The 18372-nt window shown below is 33.2% G+C and overlaps 1 protein-coding gene across 3 annotated transcripts in view; it reads left to right on the forward strand.

Annotated features, from left to right (window-relative positions):
- The window catches only part of TRIQK (triple QxxK/R motif containing), an 86214-nt gene extending 69448 nt beyond the window's left edge, over positions 1–16766 (forward strand). For all 3 annotated transcript variants that reach the window (XM_047783617.1, XM_047783614.1, XM_047783618.1), the window contains 2 exons: positions 8937–9022; positions 13986–16766. In XM_047783617.1, coding sequence (XP_047639573.1) covers positions 8937–9022; positions 13986–14099 — 200 coding nt within the window. In that variant the 3' untranslated portion in view covers positions 14100–16766. The remainder of the gene's footprint in view (positions 1–8936; positions 9023–13985) is intronic.
- The last annotated feature ends 1606 nt before the right edge of the window (positions 16767–18372 follow it).

Genomic DNA, 18372 nt, shown 5'->3' on the forward strand with positions numbered 1-18372 from the left:
CACAGCAAGGCGGGATCCAAGCCGCATCTGCAACCTACACCCCAGCTCACGGCAAGCCCGATCCTTAACCCACTGAGCAAGGCCAGGGATCGAACCTGCAACCTCATGGTTCCTAGTCGGATTCGTTAACCATTGCACCATGACGGGAACTCTGCTCTTAATTTTAAGAGTGTGAATCAGGGCAGGAAGTAGACATAAATTTAGAGTGAGACAAAAAATAAACACCTTCCTCTATTATATCCTGGAATCAATCAATAATCAATCAAGCTCTCTCTTCCTCACTCTCATTTTCTTCTTATTTCACATTGGGTTTCTTTCCTTTATCATGAAAATAATCCTGAAGAGTATCTAAAAAGATCCTCAGCAACTACCCAGATATTTTCCAACCATCACGGACAGTTACTCACTAAGTTTAGGATCTGGAGTGATATTTAGTCTTTTACTTTCTTCTTCTCTTTTTTTTTTTCCTATTGTGATCCAGCCTAAAGGATGAGAAAGAAATATTTAAATTTTTATAATTCTGATTTTACAGACGTATTGGTTGTGTAAAGGGTATGGGCAGTACACTGTAGGGGCGAGCAAAGAATTATAGGTTCAGTTATCATTGTTAGTGTTCTAGCTGGTCATAGTAATTACAATTTATGACCTCTCATCTCCAATATTTGATCTAGATCTTCTTTTCCTTAGCCAGCATCTCAGTTTCGTGACCCCTTTACCTTTAGTGGGTAACCAAATCTTCGTTCCTAAAGGTTCTAAGTGATTCTTCTTGTTACAGAGTCATACAGTCAGCCCTTGGTATTCATGGAAGATAGGTTCCAGGACCTCCATGGATACCAAAATTCTCAGACACTCAAGTCCCATATATAAATAAAATGTTGAAATATAATTGACCCTTGAACAACATCAGTTTTGAACTCCTCAGATCCATTTTTATGTATATTTTTTCCAATAAATGTATACTTGAGTACTACATGATTCTAGATTGGCTAAATTCATGGATGTGGAACTGGGGATACAGAGGACTGACTATAAAGTTATACATGGAGTTTTGACTGTGCAGATGGTCAATGTCCCAAACCCTGAATTATTCAGGGGTCACCTGTTTTTATGTATGACCTCTACACATCCTGCTATATACTTAAATCATCACTAGATTACAGTTGACTGTTGAAATTTCATTAACTTCTACCATTGGTCATGGTAGCACATGGGATTACCCCAGGAGTTCCTTTACATCTTTTTTTTGGTCTTTTTGCTATTTCTTTGGGCCGCTCCCACGGCATATGGAGGTTCCCAGGCTAGGCGTCGAGTCGGAGCTGTAGCCACTGGCCTACGCCAGAGCCACAGCAACGTGGGATCCGAGCCGCATCTGCAACCTACACCACAGCTCACGGCAACGCCAGATCGTTAACCCACTGAGCAAGGGCAGGGACTGAACCCGCAACCTCATGGTTCCTAGTCGGATTCGTTAACCATTGCGCCACGACGGGAACTCCTACATCTTTCTATATTCCTTTTGGCTTTCACTATGTGTTAACAAATGATTTTATCCTCGATAACCACTATCAGTTACCCCAGACAACACTGTGAGTACCCTTTTACCTGTTTGTTCATAGACATGAAGAAACCAAACTGACTAGGTTGCAGGCTCAGCTTCCAATTTAGGAAAAATAACATTGTGTATTTTCTTAGGTTATTTCTCTTTCCAGGTAAAGTGCACAACAAAATGTACTACTTAAACTTCAGCCACTGAGAAGATTACCCTTATGAATTATGTTTTAAGGCCCTCTCCAAAGAAGCAGTTTACTTACAGCTAGTGAAGCATATTATGAAGAACCATTCACATACATTTTTTTAACTACCAAAAGGGTATACGCATTTTATTATTTGTTGAATTAGATAACCTCCAATTCATGACTATTCTCTGAGTCATGACCAGGTAATTGGTCTTCATCACATCTTGGTAGCAATCCAGGAGTTGTTTCTTAGCAGCTGTTGCCTGTTGAAGGATGTATGACATTGTTCCAAAACCCTAGAGACTGCTGCTTCTTTTTAATTGGGACCTGTGAAAAGCTGGTTTCTATTTCCTAGTTAGCCAAAAGCACTTTAGACTCCATTGTCTATGCCATGTCATAAGTTCTAAGATGTAGAGTAGTTTGCACAGCAATCTGCTGGAAAATTGTTTACTGTCCCATGTCCTAACAGCTTTTCAGATTCCCTACATATATAAAATCTGCATGTATATTTAAAAAAAACACTAACAAACATGAACAGGCATATATCCATAATGTAGGTTAAATGCTAGACATATATCAGTACATTAGATACCCCTTTATGCCTCTTCCCAATTGTAAAAAGCTTTTGTACCTCTGAGAAATAACCACTATCTTGATTTTGTATTAATTCCATGTATGAAATTTCCACCTAGATATGTGTCTAACAATATATTTTAAAAAAATTTTTGAACTTTATATAAATAAAATCATTCTATATTATTATGTAACTTGCTCTTAATGAACATCATATTTTCAAGTTTTATTCTTATTGATGAATTTTTAAGGTCACACCCACAGCATTTGGAGGTTCCCAGGCTAGGGGTCAAATCGGAGTTGTAGCCACCAGCCTACGCCACAGCCACAGAAACGCCAGATCTGAGCCGTGTCAGCCACCTACACCACAGCTCATGGCAATGCCAGATCCTTAACCCACTGAGTAAGCCCAGGGATCAAACCCGCAACCTCATGGTTCCTAGCAGGATTCATTTCTGCTGTGCCACGACGGGAACTCCTTTATTGATGAATATTGATATAGCTCATTCATTTTCTATGTTTTACAGTATGCTATTGTATGACTATATCAGTATTTTTCTATCTATTCTCTTGGTTTTGACAATTATGATTCTAAGTTTTATTTTCCTCTGAATTCTATTATGAGAATTCTATATTTTTAGACAAGTCTCTTCTTTGGCTCACATGCATAAGAAAGAGTATCTCTACCTTATATACCCAGTAGAAAAATACTGGATCATAGGCATGAATATGTGACATTATCAAATAATGCTAATTTTGTAAGAAGTTGTACCTGTGTTCCCTTCTTAATGGTAGATAAAGTGTGAAGTGTTGCAAGTTGATCTTTTCTTCTTGGAGATAATCTTAACATGCTTTTAATCAGTAGATTTCACTGAATCAGATTTAGTTGACAAGCTCCTGTATTTTAACAGTGTCATTCTTCTCCATCTTATACATATAAGGCATCTCAGGTAATTTTTATGTCTTCTCCAGGGCTTATGTCCTATACTGTTGCTGTGATATATTGTAGGTTGGTGAGGTAGTTAGTCTCTGGGAATTAGATTGTAGCACTAGATGGAGAGTTGATTTAGTTTACAAGCAGGTCTGTAAGTGTACTGCTATCCCTTCCAGTAAAGGCAGGTCGTCTCTTGCAGTATCTGTGATCAGAGTTTAAGGATAAAATGCACTGGATAGATTAACTGATTGTGACCATGTGTAAAGAACATTTATATTCTGCTACAATAAGTACAGTTATAAGATCTACCACAAGTTTAATAGTACTCTGTTAGTCTTCGAGACCAACTAGCCACAGTGAGGAAATAAATAGGTTTTGAAAATAATCAGCATATTTAGTTTTTGATAAATATTCCTGAAATTTCTCCAGGAATATGCATTCCCTTTGAAAGAAAGAATGCTTGAAAAGGTAATGTCTAAAACTTTCTCTAGTATGATGAAAAAGTATAATTTGTATGTACTAGACCTTCACAAAATTCTGAGTAGGATAAACTCAAAGAAAACCAACCATGGTCACAGCATAGTCAAACATAAAAGTGTATCTTGAGAGCAGCAAGTAAAAAGTAATTCATTACATATTATATGCTGAAAGCAAAAGGCTGTCGACCAAGCATTCTATAGCCAGAAAACTACCCTTCAAAAAAGGGAGATATTGAGATGTACTGGATAAACAAAACCAGGTAATTTGTCAATAACACACCTGCCCTACAAGAGACAATAAAGAAATTACTTCATACTGAAATGAATGTAAACAAGGCAGTAACTGGAATTCTCAAACAGAAAAAGTAAGTTAACACAGAAAAAGCAACTGCATAGATAAATATCTGCATTTTTTTTTGTCTTTTTGCCTTTTCTAGGGCCACTCCTGCTGCATATGGAGGTTCCCAGGCTAGGGGTTGAAGTGGAGCTGCAGCTGCCGGCCTACACCAGAGCCACAGCAACACGGGATCCAAGACGTGTCTGCAACCTACACCACAGCTCACGGCAACACCAGATCTTTAACCCACTGAGCAAGGCCAGGGATCGAACCTGCAACCTCATAATTCCTAGTCAGATTCGTTAACCACTGCACCACAACAGGAACTCCCTGCATGTGTTTTTGTATATAACATTTTTCTTCTTGCTGATTTATGAGACGCTGATAAAGCAGTACTTAATTTATACTTGTTAATGATTACATTAATAAAGAAGAATAATTTCAAATCAATAACCTAATTTTCCATCTAAACAAATTAGAAAAAGAAGAACAAACTAAATTCAAAGCAACCTGAAGGAGAAAATAATAAAAATTAGAATGGAAATTAAAAAAAAAACTCAAAAAAAGAAAAACAGTAGGAAAAAATCAACAAAACACAAAGTTTCTTATTTTGAAAGATCAACAATATTGAAAAATCTTTAGTTAAACTATCTAACAAAAAAATAAAGAACAAATTACTAATACAAATAGTGAGACAAGGTACGCTTCTATTAACCTTAACACATATAAAATGGATAAGGAAATACTTTTAACAATTGTACACCAAAAAATTAGATAATCTCATGAAACAATACCAAATGCTAGTGATGGTATAAAGCTGCCAGAACTCCTGTTCATCACTGATGGGAATACAAAATGATATAGTCACTCCAGAAAATGGTTGTCAGTGTCTTACAAAGTTAAATATATACTTACCATATGACTCAGCAATCCTACCATAGACAAATGAAAACTTATGTTCACATAAAAATCTATATACCTGTTTTTATAGTATTCTTTGTCATACCTACTAAACACTGGACATAACCCAAATGTGCTTCAGTGAACAAATAGATAAACAAGCTCTCATACCTTCCTATAATGGAATACTAATCAGTAGAGAAGAATGAACTGCTGATACATATAAATTGGGTGAAATTTAAAGGCCTTAATGCTGAATAAAGAAACCCTTGCCACATATTGCCATATTATTGAAAAGACAAAGCTATTGAAATGGACAATAGATCAGCAGTTGCCAGGAGTTATGGCTGGGAGGAAGGGTGTGTATAGAAGGATAGTGCCAGAGAGTTTTTGGAATGATATAACTTTTCTGTATGCTGATTATAGTAGTAATTATGTGAATCCATACATAAGCATTAAAATTCATAGAACTGTAAGCCAAAAGTAAAAAAAGTTGACTTCACTGTGTGATAATTTTAAAATAAAATATAACAAAGTAATATAATAGGATTATATTACAGGGAAGAAGCATAAATCAGTCCATCAGAAATTGTGGAGGTAGGGGGAAAATTTTTGTTACTTAAATTATCATAAGAAATGAAAATATAGAAATATGATTAACTAGAAACTAGAACTAGAAACTAGATGCTTGAGGCCTCATATTGGCTTTATAGGCTTGAATTATCTGGGTGAATTTCTCATATAAAATATAATAAGCAATTTCTAAATAGCTACCTTGGTTATCGCATTATTGATACAGACAAAATCAGTTCTAATTTTATTTAAGAAGCTATCTACATATAAATTCTAGATTATATAAATGTATTTTTCCTAGGTATAAGTACCCAGAAGTAAGGAGATTCTTATTTTATATTTTTTATAATCATGTGGTCATAGGTATTTTTCTTGAAGTCATAAAAAATTAAAATATTAAAAATCTCTTTAGGTATAATGGAAAGATCTGGTTTTACTTATAAAGAACTTAACAGATGCCCCGTAAACGTTTTTACTTACTAGACTGAAACCACATTTTGCAATATATACTTTTGGATCTCATAGTCAGCAAGGAGAATGCTAAATTAATGACAGATGCACTATTTGGAGAAGCACCAGGTGTACAGTAATTTAAAAAAAAAACAACTATTTATTATAAATACTACTTCAAATTTCATATCAACCTTAATATAAATCTAGAAGTATTATTCTCTAAGAGCTTATAGGAGTTGAAATAGAACACATTATTAGCCAATGGCAAGTGAAGTAGAGTGATAAAAATCTCACTTTAATATTGACTCTTTGAGGTATATTTGAATCTGTTTTATGACAGACACATCATCCAGAATATTGCATATGTCCATGAAAAGCAGATGAGTTAAGGAGTTCCCATTGTGACTCAGTGTTAATGAACCTGACTAATATCCATGAGGATGCAGGCCTCGCTCAGTGGGTTAAGGATCTGGCATTGCCGTGAGTGTGGTGTAGGTCACAGACATGGCTTGGATCTGGCATTGCTGTGGCTGTGGTGTATGCCAGCAGCTACAGCTCCAGTTCAACCCCTTGCCTGGGAATAGAAGAAGAAGAAACAAGTAGATGAGTTAAGAGAATCCTTTTTTGTTTATTTTGTCCCCATTGCACCCAGAGTTTATTTTAGGGCATAAATAAGATAACATAAGAAATGACTTTTTGCACACTATTACATTTAGAATGGATTAGCAGTGAAGTCCTACTGTATATCACAGGGAACTACATCCTATCTCTTGGGATAGAACATGATAGAAAATAGTATGAGAGCAATAATGTATATATATGTATGACTGGGTCACCATGCTGTACAGGAGAAACTGACATAACACTGTAAATCATCTCTAATAAAAAAGAAAAAGAAATTACTTCTTGGCCTCAAAACCATAATTTATTTATTTATTTATTTATTTATTTATTTATTTATTTTTTGTCTGTTGTTGTTGTTGTTGTTGTTGTTGTTGCTGCTATTTCTTGGGCCGCTCCCACAGCATATGGAGGTTCCCAGGCTAGGGGTCAAATCGGAGCTGTAGCCACTGGCCTACGCCAGAGCCACAGCAACGCGTGATCCGAGCCGCGTCTGCAACCTACACCACAGCTCACGGCAACGCCAGATCGTTAACCCACTGAGCAAGGCCAGGGACCGAACCCGCAACCTCATGGTTCCTAGTCGGATTCGTTAACCACTGTGCCACGACGGGAACTCCTTATTTTTAGATTTTCATTAGAAATTTGCTTTGTAGCCCTGAGTGGAGACATTTGATGTGTCACCAGTTTCATTGTTCTGAACTGTTTATATCTCAGCAGGATTAATGACATGAATAGTTTGACTGTTGAGATGTGAAATCAGAGTGAACACTTGTCAGGGTTTTTTCAGCAAAATTAAATGTTGCTAATTTAAAATGGGTCAGAGTAATAGTTTTCTGTATTTTGTTCATTCTTAATTTAAATTTAGATCTTTTGCTATATATTTTTACAATTGGTTCATTTCTGGATCATTAAACCCCATCATCAAATAATATTTATTAAGCTTTTGCATGTTCATAGATCCAGAATGACTGCTACAGTATTGCTGTTAATGAAATGGCATACACTCCTTTAAAAAAAAAAAAAAGCAGTTATTTAGCCAAACAAATATAACATTTCTTCATTACTCCCATATATTTGACTCACGTCTCCCTGCCATTTCTAATTCTAAAAATCTGTATGGAATTCTAAAGGTACTTTTGAATCATTAGCAAACACATTAAGAAATATATTGCACATTAAATTTTGATTATGTAATTTAGATAAACTGCTTTCAGATTTACTTCAGTGTGAGGAAGACGTGGAATTTAAAGTTATAAGTTGTATTATTTAGATAAAGAAAATACAGGGTAAGTCTTGGAAAGTAACTGATCATTGAAAGAAAAGGAATAAGATGAAAATAACCCGGCCAAATAGGAGTATATAAAATAGCGAAAGAGATGATACAGTCAAATGTTAACCCCCACACAGAAGGATATACTTGTATATACACAATGTCATATATATATATATATATATATATATATATATATATATATATATCCTTATTCATACTTGAGACTCATTTGACTCAATTCCTAGCTAAGAGTTTAGTCAACAAAAAAGTACATTTTTCTAGGCTTTTGTTGTTGTTATTGTTAAATCAATTTTCCTCACAGGCTGTGAAATAGCTCTTTTTTCACTCATTAGTGGGGTTACTAGATGGTACCACACAAAAATGCAAATTTGGTGACACTAACTCAGTTTTGTTCGGTTTTGGTTGTTGTGTTGCAGAGAAGATTGAAACTAATATCTAGATATAGCTATCCTACATCATTTATCTAGCCATATTTATTCAGTCCTCTATTGAGGGCAAACCAAAGTTAAATATTTTTTCTAATGAATTCAGCAGCTGAAAGTTAATTATTTACAGATCTTTCTTTAGTTTCTTACTTAGAGAAAACTTGAAGATATTTCTCAAAGTGATTATTGAATATATAATATATCCATAATAAAATACATTTCTAGTGAACTGTCATTCTTCAATTATGAAGACCAAGTTAACTTTACCTACTTAATGGGATCTTATGTATATTCCTTTAATACCTCATTTGTTTCCAAATGCTTCTAAAGATTTACTCTTTACTTTAAACGTCTTATTCTCTAAAAGAATATCTTTATCTTTTTGTGGTATTCACTGACAGCAAATCAAGATGTCTGTCAAATCTTCTTCCTGAAAAGGTAAGAGAGGATGAAAAGTTGACCTTAGGGTGACAAATTTATGATTTCCATAGCTGGGAAGTACTTTTCAACTTTGTGTCCCAGTTTTACTCTATTTAAAGGCCCTTTGACATTTCAGATGGCTGTTAAACTTGAGTTATAGCTCATTGTCTGAAATTATGTCTTTCTAGGTAAACAGGATTATAAAAAAACCAAACCTATTTTACGAGCAACCAAATTAAAAGCAGAAGCAAAGAAAACAGCAATAGGCATAAAGGTACCTTCATTTAATAAATTTAAAATTTGATATATGCATGCCATTTCATTTTCTAAAACTGGATTGCATAAAAGTTGAATTTTAAATGTTCTATGATAATTTAAAATCTAAGTTTTAGATTTGTGGCCTGGATCAAAAGCTTCTCTCACTTGCAATAAGTTTTATTTTATGGTTAAGTTCTCATTATAATTGTATACACTTAGATCATTAATTATGTAATTTTACTCATTTATTATTTTTGTTGTCAGTATGCTCTATGATGAAATTCTAATGATGCTCCCAAACTTGTTCTTTTAGTAAACCAGTGTTTTGACTGCTTAAGAGGGATAAAAGCAACTGAGAACGATGTTAGCAGATATTAATCCAATGTGTTAGCACAAGAAGTTCAGCAAAACTACATTTCCATTATTACCCATGTCAACTCTTTGCCAAGTATTTAGAGCCAAATTAAACTATAAATAGAAAAATTAATTTGATGGCTGTACTGTCAAATGAGTAAAATTAAAGCGACTAGTATGTATATTTTATTTAAATATTAAAATGTTAAAAGGAGATTTTGGTTCTTATCTGGCAGATGAAAAATCAATTTTTCTAAGTTATAGCTTATAGCAAATGCCAAGGTATTACTACCAAGCTGTAACAGCTGTTGAACTGCCAGATGATATATTTGGTTGTCTTCCAGAATTTGCTATTATGATCACGAAACACTGCCTTCTTTTTACTCTTGATTGCTGATTTTGATCAAGCTTTGCCGTGTGATGCGGTATGTTTTCATAACACAATCTCCTCAGTTAATGCTGTGTGTCAGATTTTAATGAAAAAAAAAGCGAATTGCCTTTTTGTTTAAAAGAGAGATGATTAATCTTTTGAAGTTTTCTTCTAATTTCATATGAAATTTCATTCATCTTCAAAATTATTTCCATGACACGAACTTTCTAAAACCAAGGCTTAGTTTTTCATTTTGCAATTAGTTACCTGATGATTGTCTCTTGTAATGAGAGCATTGTCTGTCATCTTCCAGGAAAGCAGTGTGTCACTTACTTTTATCTTTCACAATACAATGCTTTGCTTTTGTTTTGTATGGTTTTGTTACAAAAATATTGAGGTAGCACACTCCACTTGTGGCACAATAGAATGAGCAGCTATATAAATTAGAATTTGAAAAATAATGCAGCCATGCATTTATTGTTATATACCACTTTCTTGTATGCATCCTCTTTTTCATTTGCTCTTTTAATTTTTGCTATTGTTTTCAGTTGTGGAAATATTTATATTCCTAGTATAAGTCTACCTTACATTGCAATTATCTAATGTCTTTTTAAAAACAGTGTAGAATTGGTTTCTCTTTTATGAGAAAAATATCTTTCTTAGATTTCATTTACAATTTAAAGTATGTGCCAAAAAGTTTCTGCCAGCAAAACACAGCTCCTTTTTAATAATTGATCATATCATTTTGATTTGTAAACCCATGAAAAACAAAAATCTTAACATTGTTTACCTTGCTTAAATTTTATGTGAAGAGCCCATTAAAATGATATGAAACTTTTTAGAGTTAGAACCAAGTAAGTGTTTTACATTTCAAATCTGGCATACTAATTAGTTTGCCCTGTCAAACTTTGATTGCCTTGTCATTTTAGCATAGAATATTTTAAATAACAAAGTTTCTTTCAGCAATTGCCATTTAATGCTATTTAATTTCCCCAGTGAGTGATTTTACCCATATTGATAATGTCAGAGAAGCAACAAAGAACTAATGAACATCAACTACATTTGACTCTTATCTAGTTAATACAGGATGACCATAATGTTATAATATTTTATCACTTTACTACTTATTTTTCAGAATCATAGCTCTGCTCTTAAAATAATTTAAATCTGTAGAAAATCTGAACAGCTGCATATAATAGAAAAATAACAGCAATAATAAAACTGAACACAAAAGAAACAGGCCTAAAATGACATACCTCTTTCCTCTTACTGTTACCATGATCTACCTGAGTCTAAGCTGGCACATTTATAAAATGGATTTTATGCCACTTACCTCACAGTATGGTCAGGAGAGTGAAATAATACAACAAAAACATTTAACATTGAACCTAGCATATAAAGTCCTTTATGACTTGTTTGCTAATTGAGAAAATATTTCTTTGAGTTAGCTATTATTGGTTTACATACATAAGACTTTCCCTGGATGCTTGTTATTGGCCTGAAGATCTCCTACTTCATCTAAGTCTGCATCATATGAGTATATTACGTATTACTAAATGTTCTTAGTTTTGCTATGAAGATAGTATTATGGACATTATTGCTGAAAGTTTTCAAAGCATTACATAGTTTTAATATACCTTGTACATAGATTATATAAATCTGACTTAGTCCTCCGTTATTTATTTAGAAATTGCTGTGAGTTTTACAATGTTATAAAATGACAGATAAGACATAGTTGTCTTGGAGGAATTTATACAAGAAATCACTTCCAGATTTCATTACCATATAAAATCAACAGTACTGACTGAGAAATCATGAGTTATAAAAAAATCATACAACAGGGCTTTTACCCTCAGGGACTTCTAGCACGTTTTTATAAATGTATGTTTAGTGATAGAAAATGATTTCAGGGAACAGTAATGATTCAGAATAAGACATGAATATGATTGCTTCAAATGTAGAATGAATTTCTATTGAGAAGCTGTTTTTATTTCCTGTCTCTTACCAATATAAACATGTCATAATTTATGACCCAGTAATGAAATGAGTACCACCTAAAAAATATTTGCACAACTAATACTTGCTATTTGGTTGCTGTTCAATTCGAAGATTATTTTTCAAGAATTGCAACATCACTAAAACAATTTTTAGAGTGTAAATGCCTGTATTTCTTAGTATTTAGAAGGAAAAAGATAATTTGTATTTGTTAATTAGTTTGTTTTTATTTAAAAAGTATAATTTATAATAAAAGATAAAGATCAAAAATTTGATTTATCTGTTACAAAAGATAAAATATTCAGATGTCAACCAGATCCTGCTGACAACCCCTTGGGATGAGCCAGCTGGAAGCATTATTTTTGTTCTTTTTGTTATTTCTCATCCGAAACTAAAAATGGCCAAGGACAGGGAGAGTTGTAAATACCTGTAAGTCTCTAAGTTATGATTAGTATGACCGCCATCCTGAATTATTTTTAAAATTTACCCCCAAACATGCAGCCTTTACAATATTCTTCTCCTTAACAGAATAGGGACATTTTGAAAAAAAAATAATTTGCTGTACCTTCTTAGGTCCCAACCCCACACCACAGTATATTGATTAGACTTAATTGAATTAATGGATCCTCTGATGTCATATTCTATGAATGCTCTCTGCTTCCTATCCTTAAACCCCTTTTTCATGCCTCTGGATATTCTGAAAATGTACAATGAAGATGATACAGAATTGTTTGGAAGGATAAGAGGAGTTGAAAAGCAGCAATTAGAGATGATTATCAATGAGATGAGAATCATAGCCTCCCTCAAGAGTAAAAACTTTATTCTTACGTTAAGATGTGAATGGTGACTGCTGTTGAATAGTTTTGTTGTCCACTATACAGAACAGATGGAGTTTGCAGTTGTGTGTCACTTGTTTATTACATCCTCTTAAAATTAGTAGCTGTGTAACCAGATGGGTCTGGGACCACAGCTGTGGATACAAGAAAATAAATGAAACCTGTCTGATGCTGCCATGCCCTTTTGAGATGCCAAAGTGTTTCAACTGCAACAGAGAAAAATTCACTTTAATTTGACATTATATTGATATAGTAGATTGAGAAATCAGATCTTACAAAAATAGATGACACTAAGCATTTCAACCCCATGGTTCTTATTAATATTTATTTTCATAGTTTGGAAATCTAAAAAATGAAATTATAAAGCTAAATGCATATGTACTGTCCATTTTTACTTTCAACATTTGGGCAAAAATTACATGTTGATTATAAACCAAATTCATTTTAATTTTTTAAAGTTTATTAGGTAGCATATGTTGAATTATTAATTTTGCATTCTTATGAAATGTCAACTACCCTTGTGTAAATGCAAATAAATTGCTTCTCCATAAAATCACATCAGGAAGAGGTGTGCTATAAAAGGAGAATTAGAAAGGAATATTTAGGCCTGTTAGGAAACTGTACTGGCACTATTCTTTTTTCTGTTTAGCAAAATGATACGTTAATATTGAGGAAGTTCCTTCATTGTATGTATGTATATAAAAAGTTTTTGAAATATAATGTATTTTTTTCCATTCTATATGTGGCTATTACTTCAACATGATTGATTAGTGTAATCCACATCGAATCACCAAATGAAGTATCCTGGACCATCCTTCATAGCTGTGATAATTAATACTATATCATACTTCATGACCTAAGAGTACTCTGTTTTGTTCTGCCATAATGTAAACAATAGAATTTAGAATTTAAAAACAAGAGTTTTAACAAAAGAATATTTAATAAAGATGTTTACAGACATAATCTACTAACTGGTTATATAGTTTCTTCCCACTAGAAAAAGTGATTTTTTTCTTTGAACTGTGTCCAGATGCTGTAATTAATAAGAAATAAGAAATAAAGTTAAACATACTCAAACAGAGAAATATAAACTGTGTAGGCACAAACTACATTGAACATCGCTTGCATCCAACATTTTGATGTCCAAACTATGAAAATATATATTAAACCTATAAATGTTAATTTAATTATTAGAAAAATACAAGGAAATTAAATAAAGATAATAATAGATATGAATCACCCGCCAGTATACTTGCCATTATAATGGTTATGGTCAAGTATAAAGTAAGTTTCTTTGCTTAATGAGAGAAAGTATTAAAAAGAATGTGATTATTCATTCTAGACTGTGAGTTTGTTTATCTCATGAATCTGATAACATTAATCAATCTCATTTCATGAATTTCAAATCTGCTTTTCTTCTGCAGGAAGTTGGCCTTGTACTTGCAGCTATATTGGCCCTCCTACTGGCTTTCTATGCCTTCTTTTATCTCAGACTGTCTGCAGATGCTGACCCTGATCTGGAACCAGATGAAGATTAGTTAAGCAGCAATGAATGCATGAGAAGGAAATAATTTTATAAAAGCACCTCTTGGGACCAATACTTTCTGAAGTACTGAGACAGCAACGTCTTGAATTCTTTCTGCTGGTATTTTCAGTTTGCAGAAAATATCTTTTTAGATAGTTGCATAGGATATCAAGAAAAGAACTTTACCTAGCAATGTAGTGTAATGTGTGCTACCGGATACTTTTATAAATCTTTCTACTTTGACAGGTAACCTTTTCACGGTGCATTTAGATAAAATGGAAAACAGATCCTAAATTCTTTGAATGTCTTAGCCAATTTATGTGTATAACTCCATAAGAGATTTTAAATCTATTTTTGTTCCATATACATCATAAGTAAAAGTATATATCCTCATTTACAGAAACATTCTCTAGTCACATTCAGAGCCTAAGAAGGAAAGGAAAGTCATGGGAAATTTTTCATTTTACAAAGAAGCCCTGCTTTCCTTCCAGACGTATTTTATATCATTAGAGAAACTATCTGCACATACATCTACAGTAATCTTTTTCCTCCTTTGCCAACTGTTCAGTGCACATGTGCTCCATCAGAAATGGCACCTGGATGACAGAAGCTCAAAGAGTCACATATGTCTCTAAAATAGAGTTCCTTTCCTCTTGGGCTGTCTGAACTGGTGTAAATAGAAAGTTCAGTTGATCTTGATTTTAATTAACTTATTACTATATTAATATAAACTTGGAATTCTATTTTAATTATGCCGTTCTGGCTGCTTGCAGTATCAGTTTGCCCCTCTTGTTAGGAAGCTATGTAACAATCTGTCGTCTACTTGTGCAGTCTTTTTCACACAACAGTAATAGCAGAAGTCCAACCTACTCAGAATCATTTTCTTGGGTTGTCTCTTATATCTGAACAATACAAACTTGTTTTATAAAATTATATTTTGTCTCTGGAGAATTAAGTCAATTAGAACTCTTTCGTGAACAGTAAGTGATATAAGAAAATAGATGTCTTATATCACTCATATATGTAGTTTTCTGTTTATATAACTTTTCATGGTGTTTTACATTTGTTGGAGTATAAAGACCAATGTAGTCAATATTTTCTACCAGTAATGGAATTTTTAAATATTTTTACAGTGCATGAATACATAAGCTTAGAAAATGGAAAAATATGTGTCCACAGCAGGGTTGACAGTTACTATCTTATTTAAATCTGTACAGAAAATGAATAGTTTGAAACATGTGCATATAGTGTTTTATGGTTAATACATTATAATTACAAATAGTAAATAAAATGTTAAGATTGTTTCCATACTCACCAACAGAAGAAAGTTTTGATAAGTACTTTTGCAGAAAATTGAATGTGGCTGTGTAGCTCTATGTTCTGTAGAATTTTTTCAGGTAGCATAATTTATTTCATCAGTGTGAAAACAGCCAAAAGTTCCAGTATCCTCACAGATCATTTATGCCAAATATCTGAGGGCAAAATTTAGCTAGTGCTACTTACTGGATTCTTCCCCTAAAAAATTGCAAACTTAAGAGACAGACCAAGAGTTCCTACACACTCACCACAGTGGACCAATCCAAGTGGCATTTTTAGGAAAGGTTGCAGCATTTAATGCCATGTGGTATGTCTGTTCGTGAAGTGGGTGGCAAGGGAATATCCAAGCTGGCATTTTGGATATGATGGGTCTTTTCTTTCCTGAGTGACAGGCCACATGTCAAGAAATACTGCTTTCCCCACTCCTATCACATTTACGTGAACAATTTTCATTTAGTTATTTCCCCTCCCATCTGGTGTTAAATACAGTTATATTAAATAAAGATTATTTCCAATTTCAGTGGTAATTTAAATGCAAGGGAATGTAATAATTGTTTTTTAGATACCTATCCAAGTGAGATATAACAGGATTTACAGTATTTAAAATAGATGATTATACTCTTGGAAATGTCAAAAATTCATTACTCTAGGAAGAAAAAAAAAAAAAAAACTTTACTATCCTGTTCCTCCCTTGAGGTATTCTTTTGGAGAAAAAAAAAAATGTTATTTCTGATAGTAATGAATGTTTGCCTAAGCATAGTATAATTATTAAGCAAGTTTGACTACTTAGTTTTATCAATACTCTGAGCCTATGGCTAATACGTTTATATGATTGATTGATTGATGATAAATCCTAAAAGCTGAACTCTGATATTAATAAATAGAAGGTAAAGTGAAACAATGTATATTTACAGAACACTGTTTTTGTGAAATGCAAATTTTTCAAACTCACATTAACTGGGAAGCAGCCACTCCTCTGTAGAGAAATCCCAGGTTGAAGTCTGGATTGAAACTTTGAAGACGAGGAGGTGATATCCGGCCTACAGTTTCAGAGGACTACACTTTTGAATACTGCGTGGTATTTGGCATAAATCTGAGACTGGCACCAGACAAATTTTGGGCATGGGTTTCCCCCCTGCAATAATTCACTGCTCAGAGTAATTCGGAAGACAAAAACAGAAAAATTATAATGACCTTTCAGTATGTTAGAATTTGTCATATGTTAGAATGTTAACATACTCTCTGCAGAATAAATTTCAACTAATGCAGCTGGACTTAACATAGAGCCTATGAAACACTGTGAATGAAGCCTGAAGCGTTGCTGGTTTTATCCTGCATGCAAAATAAAGAATATATAAATTCATTTGAGTGGAGATGTTATAAAAATATAACCTCATCTATAATTTCTTTTAGAACAAATGTGCTAAAACCCTGTCTTAGTGCCAGTATGAGGTTTGTTGATATTTTAAGGGGCTAAATACTTGAAGATTTTCTAATATTTTCAATTTTCATAAGGCAGGAGAAATATTCCCATCCCAACCTATGCTTGCAAGCTCCTGAGACTATTCATTTCTGCAATTCCTGTAGTGTAGTGATCTGCACATATTTAATAAATGCATGTTAAAATTTTAATTAATGCCTTTTAGTTCTCTCAGAGTCTGGCATAGTTTTTGCATGTAGTAGATGATCAAAAATTGTTTGCATTTAATAAATAAAACTTAAAAAAATCACAATATTGATTAATTCAGCATTTAGTATTTATGGTCTGGTTGTATTGAGACATAGATAGATTTCATTGTGGTTCTCTTTGAGATCAAGACAACTAGTGTTAAATTTGCTTTATAACAGAAACATTGCTCTTTTTGAGGAAATCAAATATACTGTTTTGCTCTTAGTATTATTAAAAATCTTACTCTGTTTTACATTCAGCTTAGTCTACATCTTCACTGCCATTGAAACTAAAACTAAGTTTCATTATAGTGCTTATATAATGAACACTAAAGTGCTTTATTTTCCAGATTCTAAAATGATATAGTCATTGATAATTCAGTAGATCAAGTTATGCTTTAGATAAACTTCTGAAAATGAAACTTAAATTTTAAAATTTAATGTACTTATTCATAACATAAGGTTGTTGAGCTGTAGACTAAGTTTTTTTTTTGCTCTTTATGAACAATTAGGTTTCTTTGTACTTACCTGGGTCTTCTCTGGGGAGATTCTTACACTCTCCCCTTAGCGGCACTGCCTTCTTTTATTAGAATTCCTCCAGTGCAGCGTGGATAGAATATTTGCTAGATTTTGCTCCATTGACAACATACTTAAAATCACTGCAACTCACAGTTAAAAAAACAAAAACAAAAACAAAACTGTAACAGATGAATTCAGTGCCTACAGAAATGCTTTACTCTTTTGTATAGGTTTTAACTCCACAGAAAAGTATAGCGGGAATTTGGAGAGTCATTTAAAGAACTGTACTACTGTGGAAATATCCATAGTGGGTCAGTAAATGCATTTAAAACAATTGAACGGCTGTCGTATTCAGCATTGTGCCTCCTTGTTAAACATTTTTTTTATCCCTAGCAACAGACATGAGATACTTATTTCAAGAAAAATAAGATACTTTACATGCCAGAAGATTTTTTTTTGATGACAGTACCCCCTCCTATTCTTCATTTTTTAAAACAACAACCAAATTGGTGGGGAGGCAGCCAAAATTTGAGGTACCAATGCCTCTCGAACAGATGTCGCACCATTATTTTTTAGCTCGTTTAGATGAATAAACATGTTAAACTGTGAAGCATTACATTTTAGATTTTTTCATTAAAAAAAGAGACAATCTGTTTACTGTCCTAATTGAGACAACAATCCTTGTGGTTGCCAGTTTTGGCAGTCATAACAATGAACTATAAATATTTGGACCAACCAAGTACATGGCGGCTATAAAGGCTATAGCATGTGTAAAGTTCTGT

This window comes from Phacochoerus africanus, chromosome 6 (genome assembly GCF_016906955.1).
Source record: "Phacochoerus africanus isolate WHEZ1 chromosome 6, ROS_Pafr_v1, whole genome shotgun sequence".
Classification (NCBI taxonomy): domain Eukaryota; kingdom Metazoa; phylum Chordata; class Mammalia; order Artiodactyla; family Suidae; genus Phacochoerus; species Phacochoerus africanus.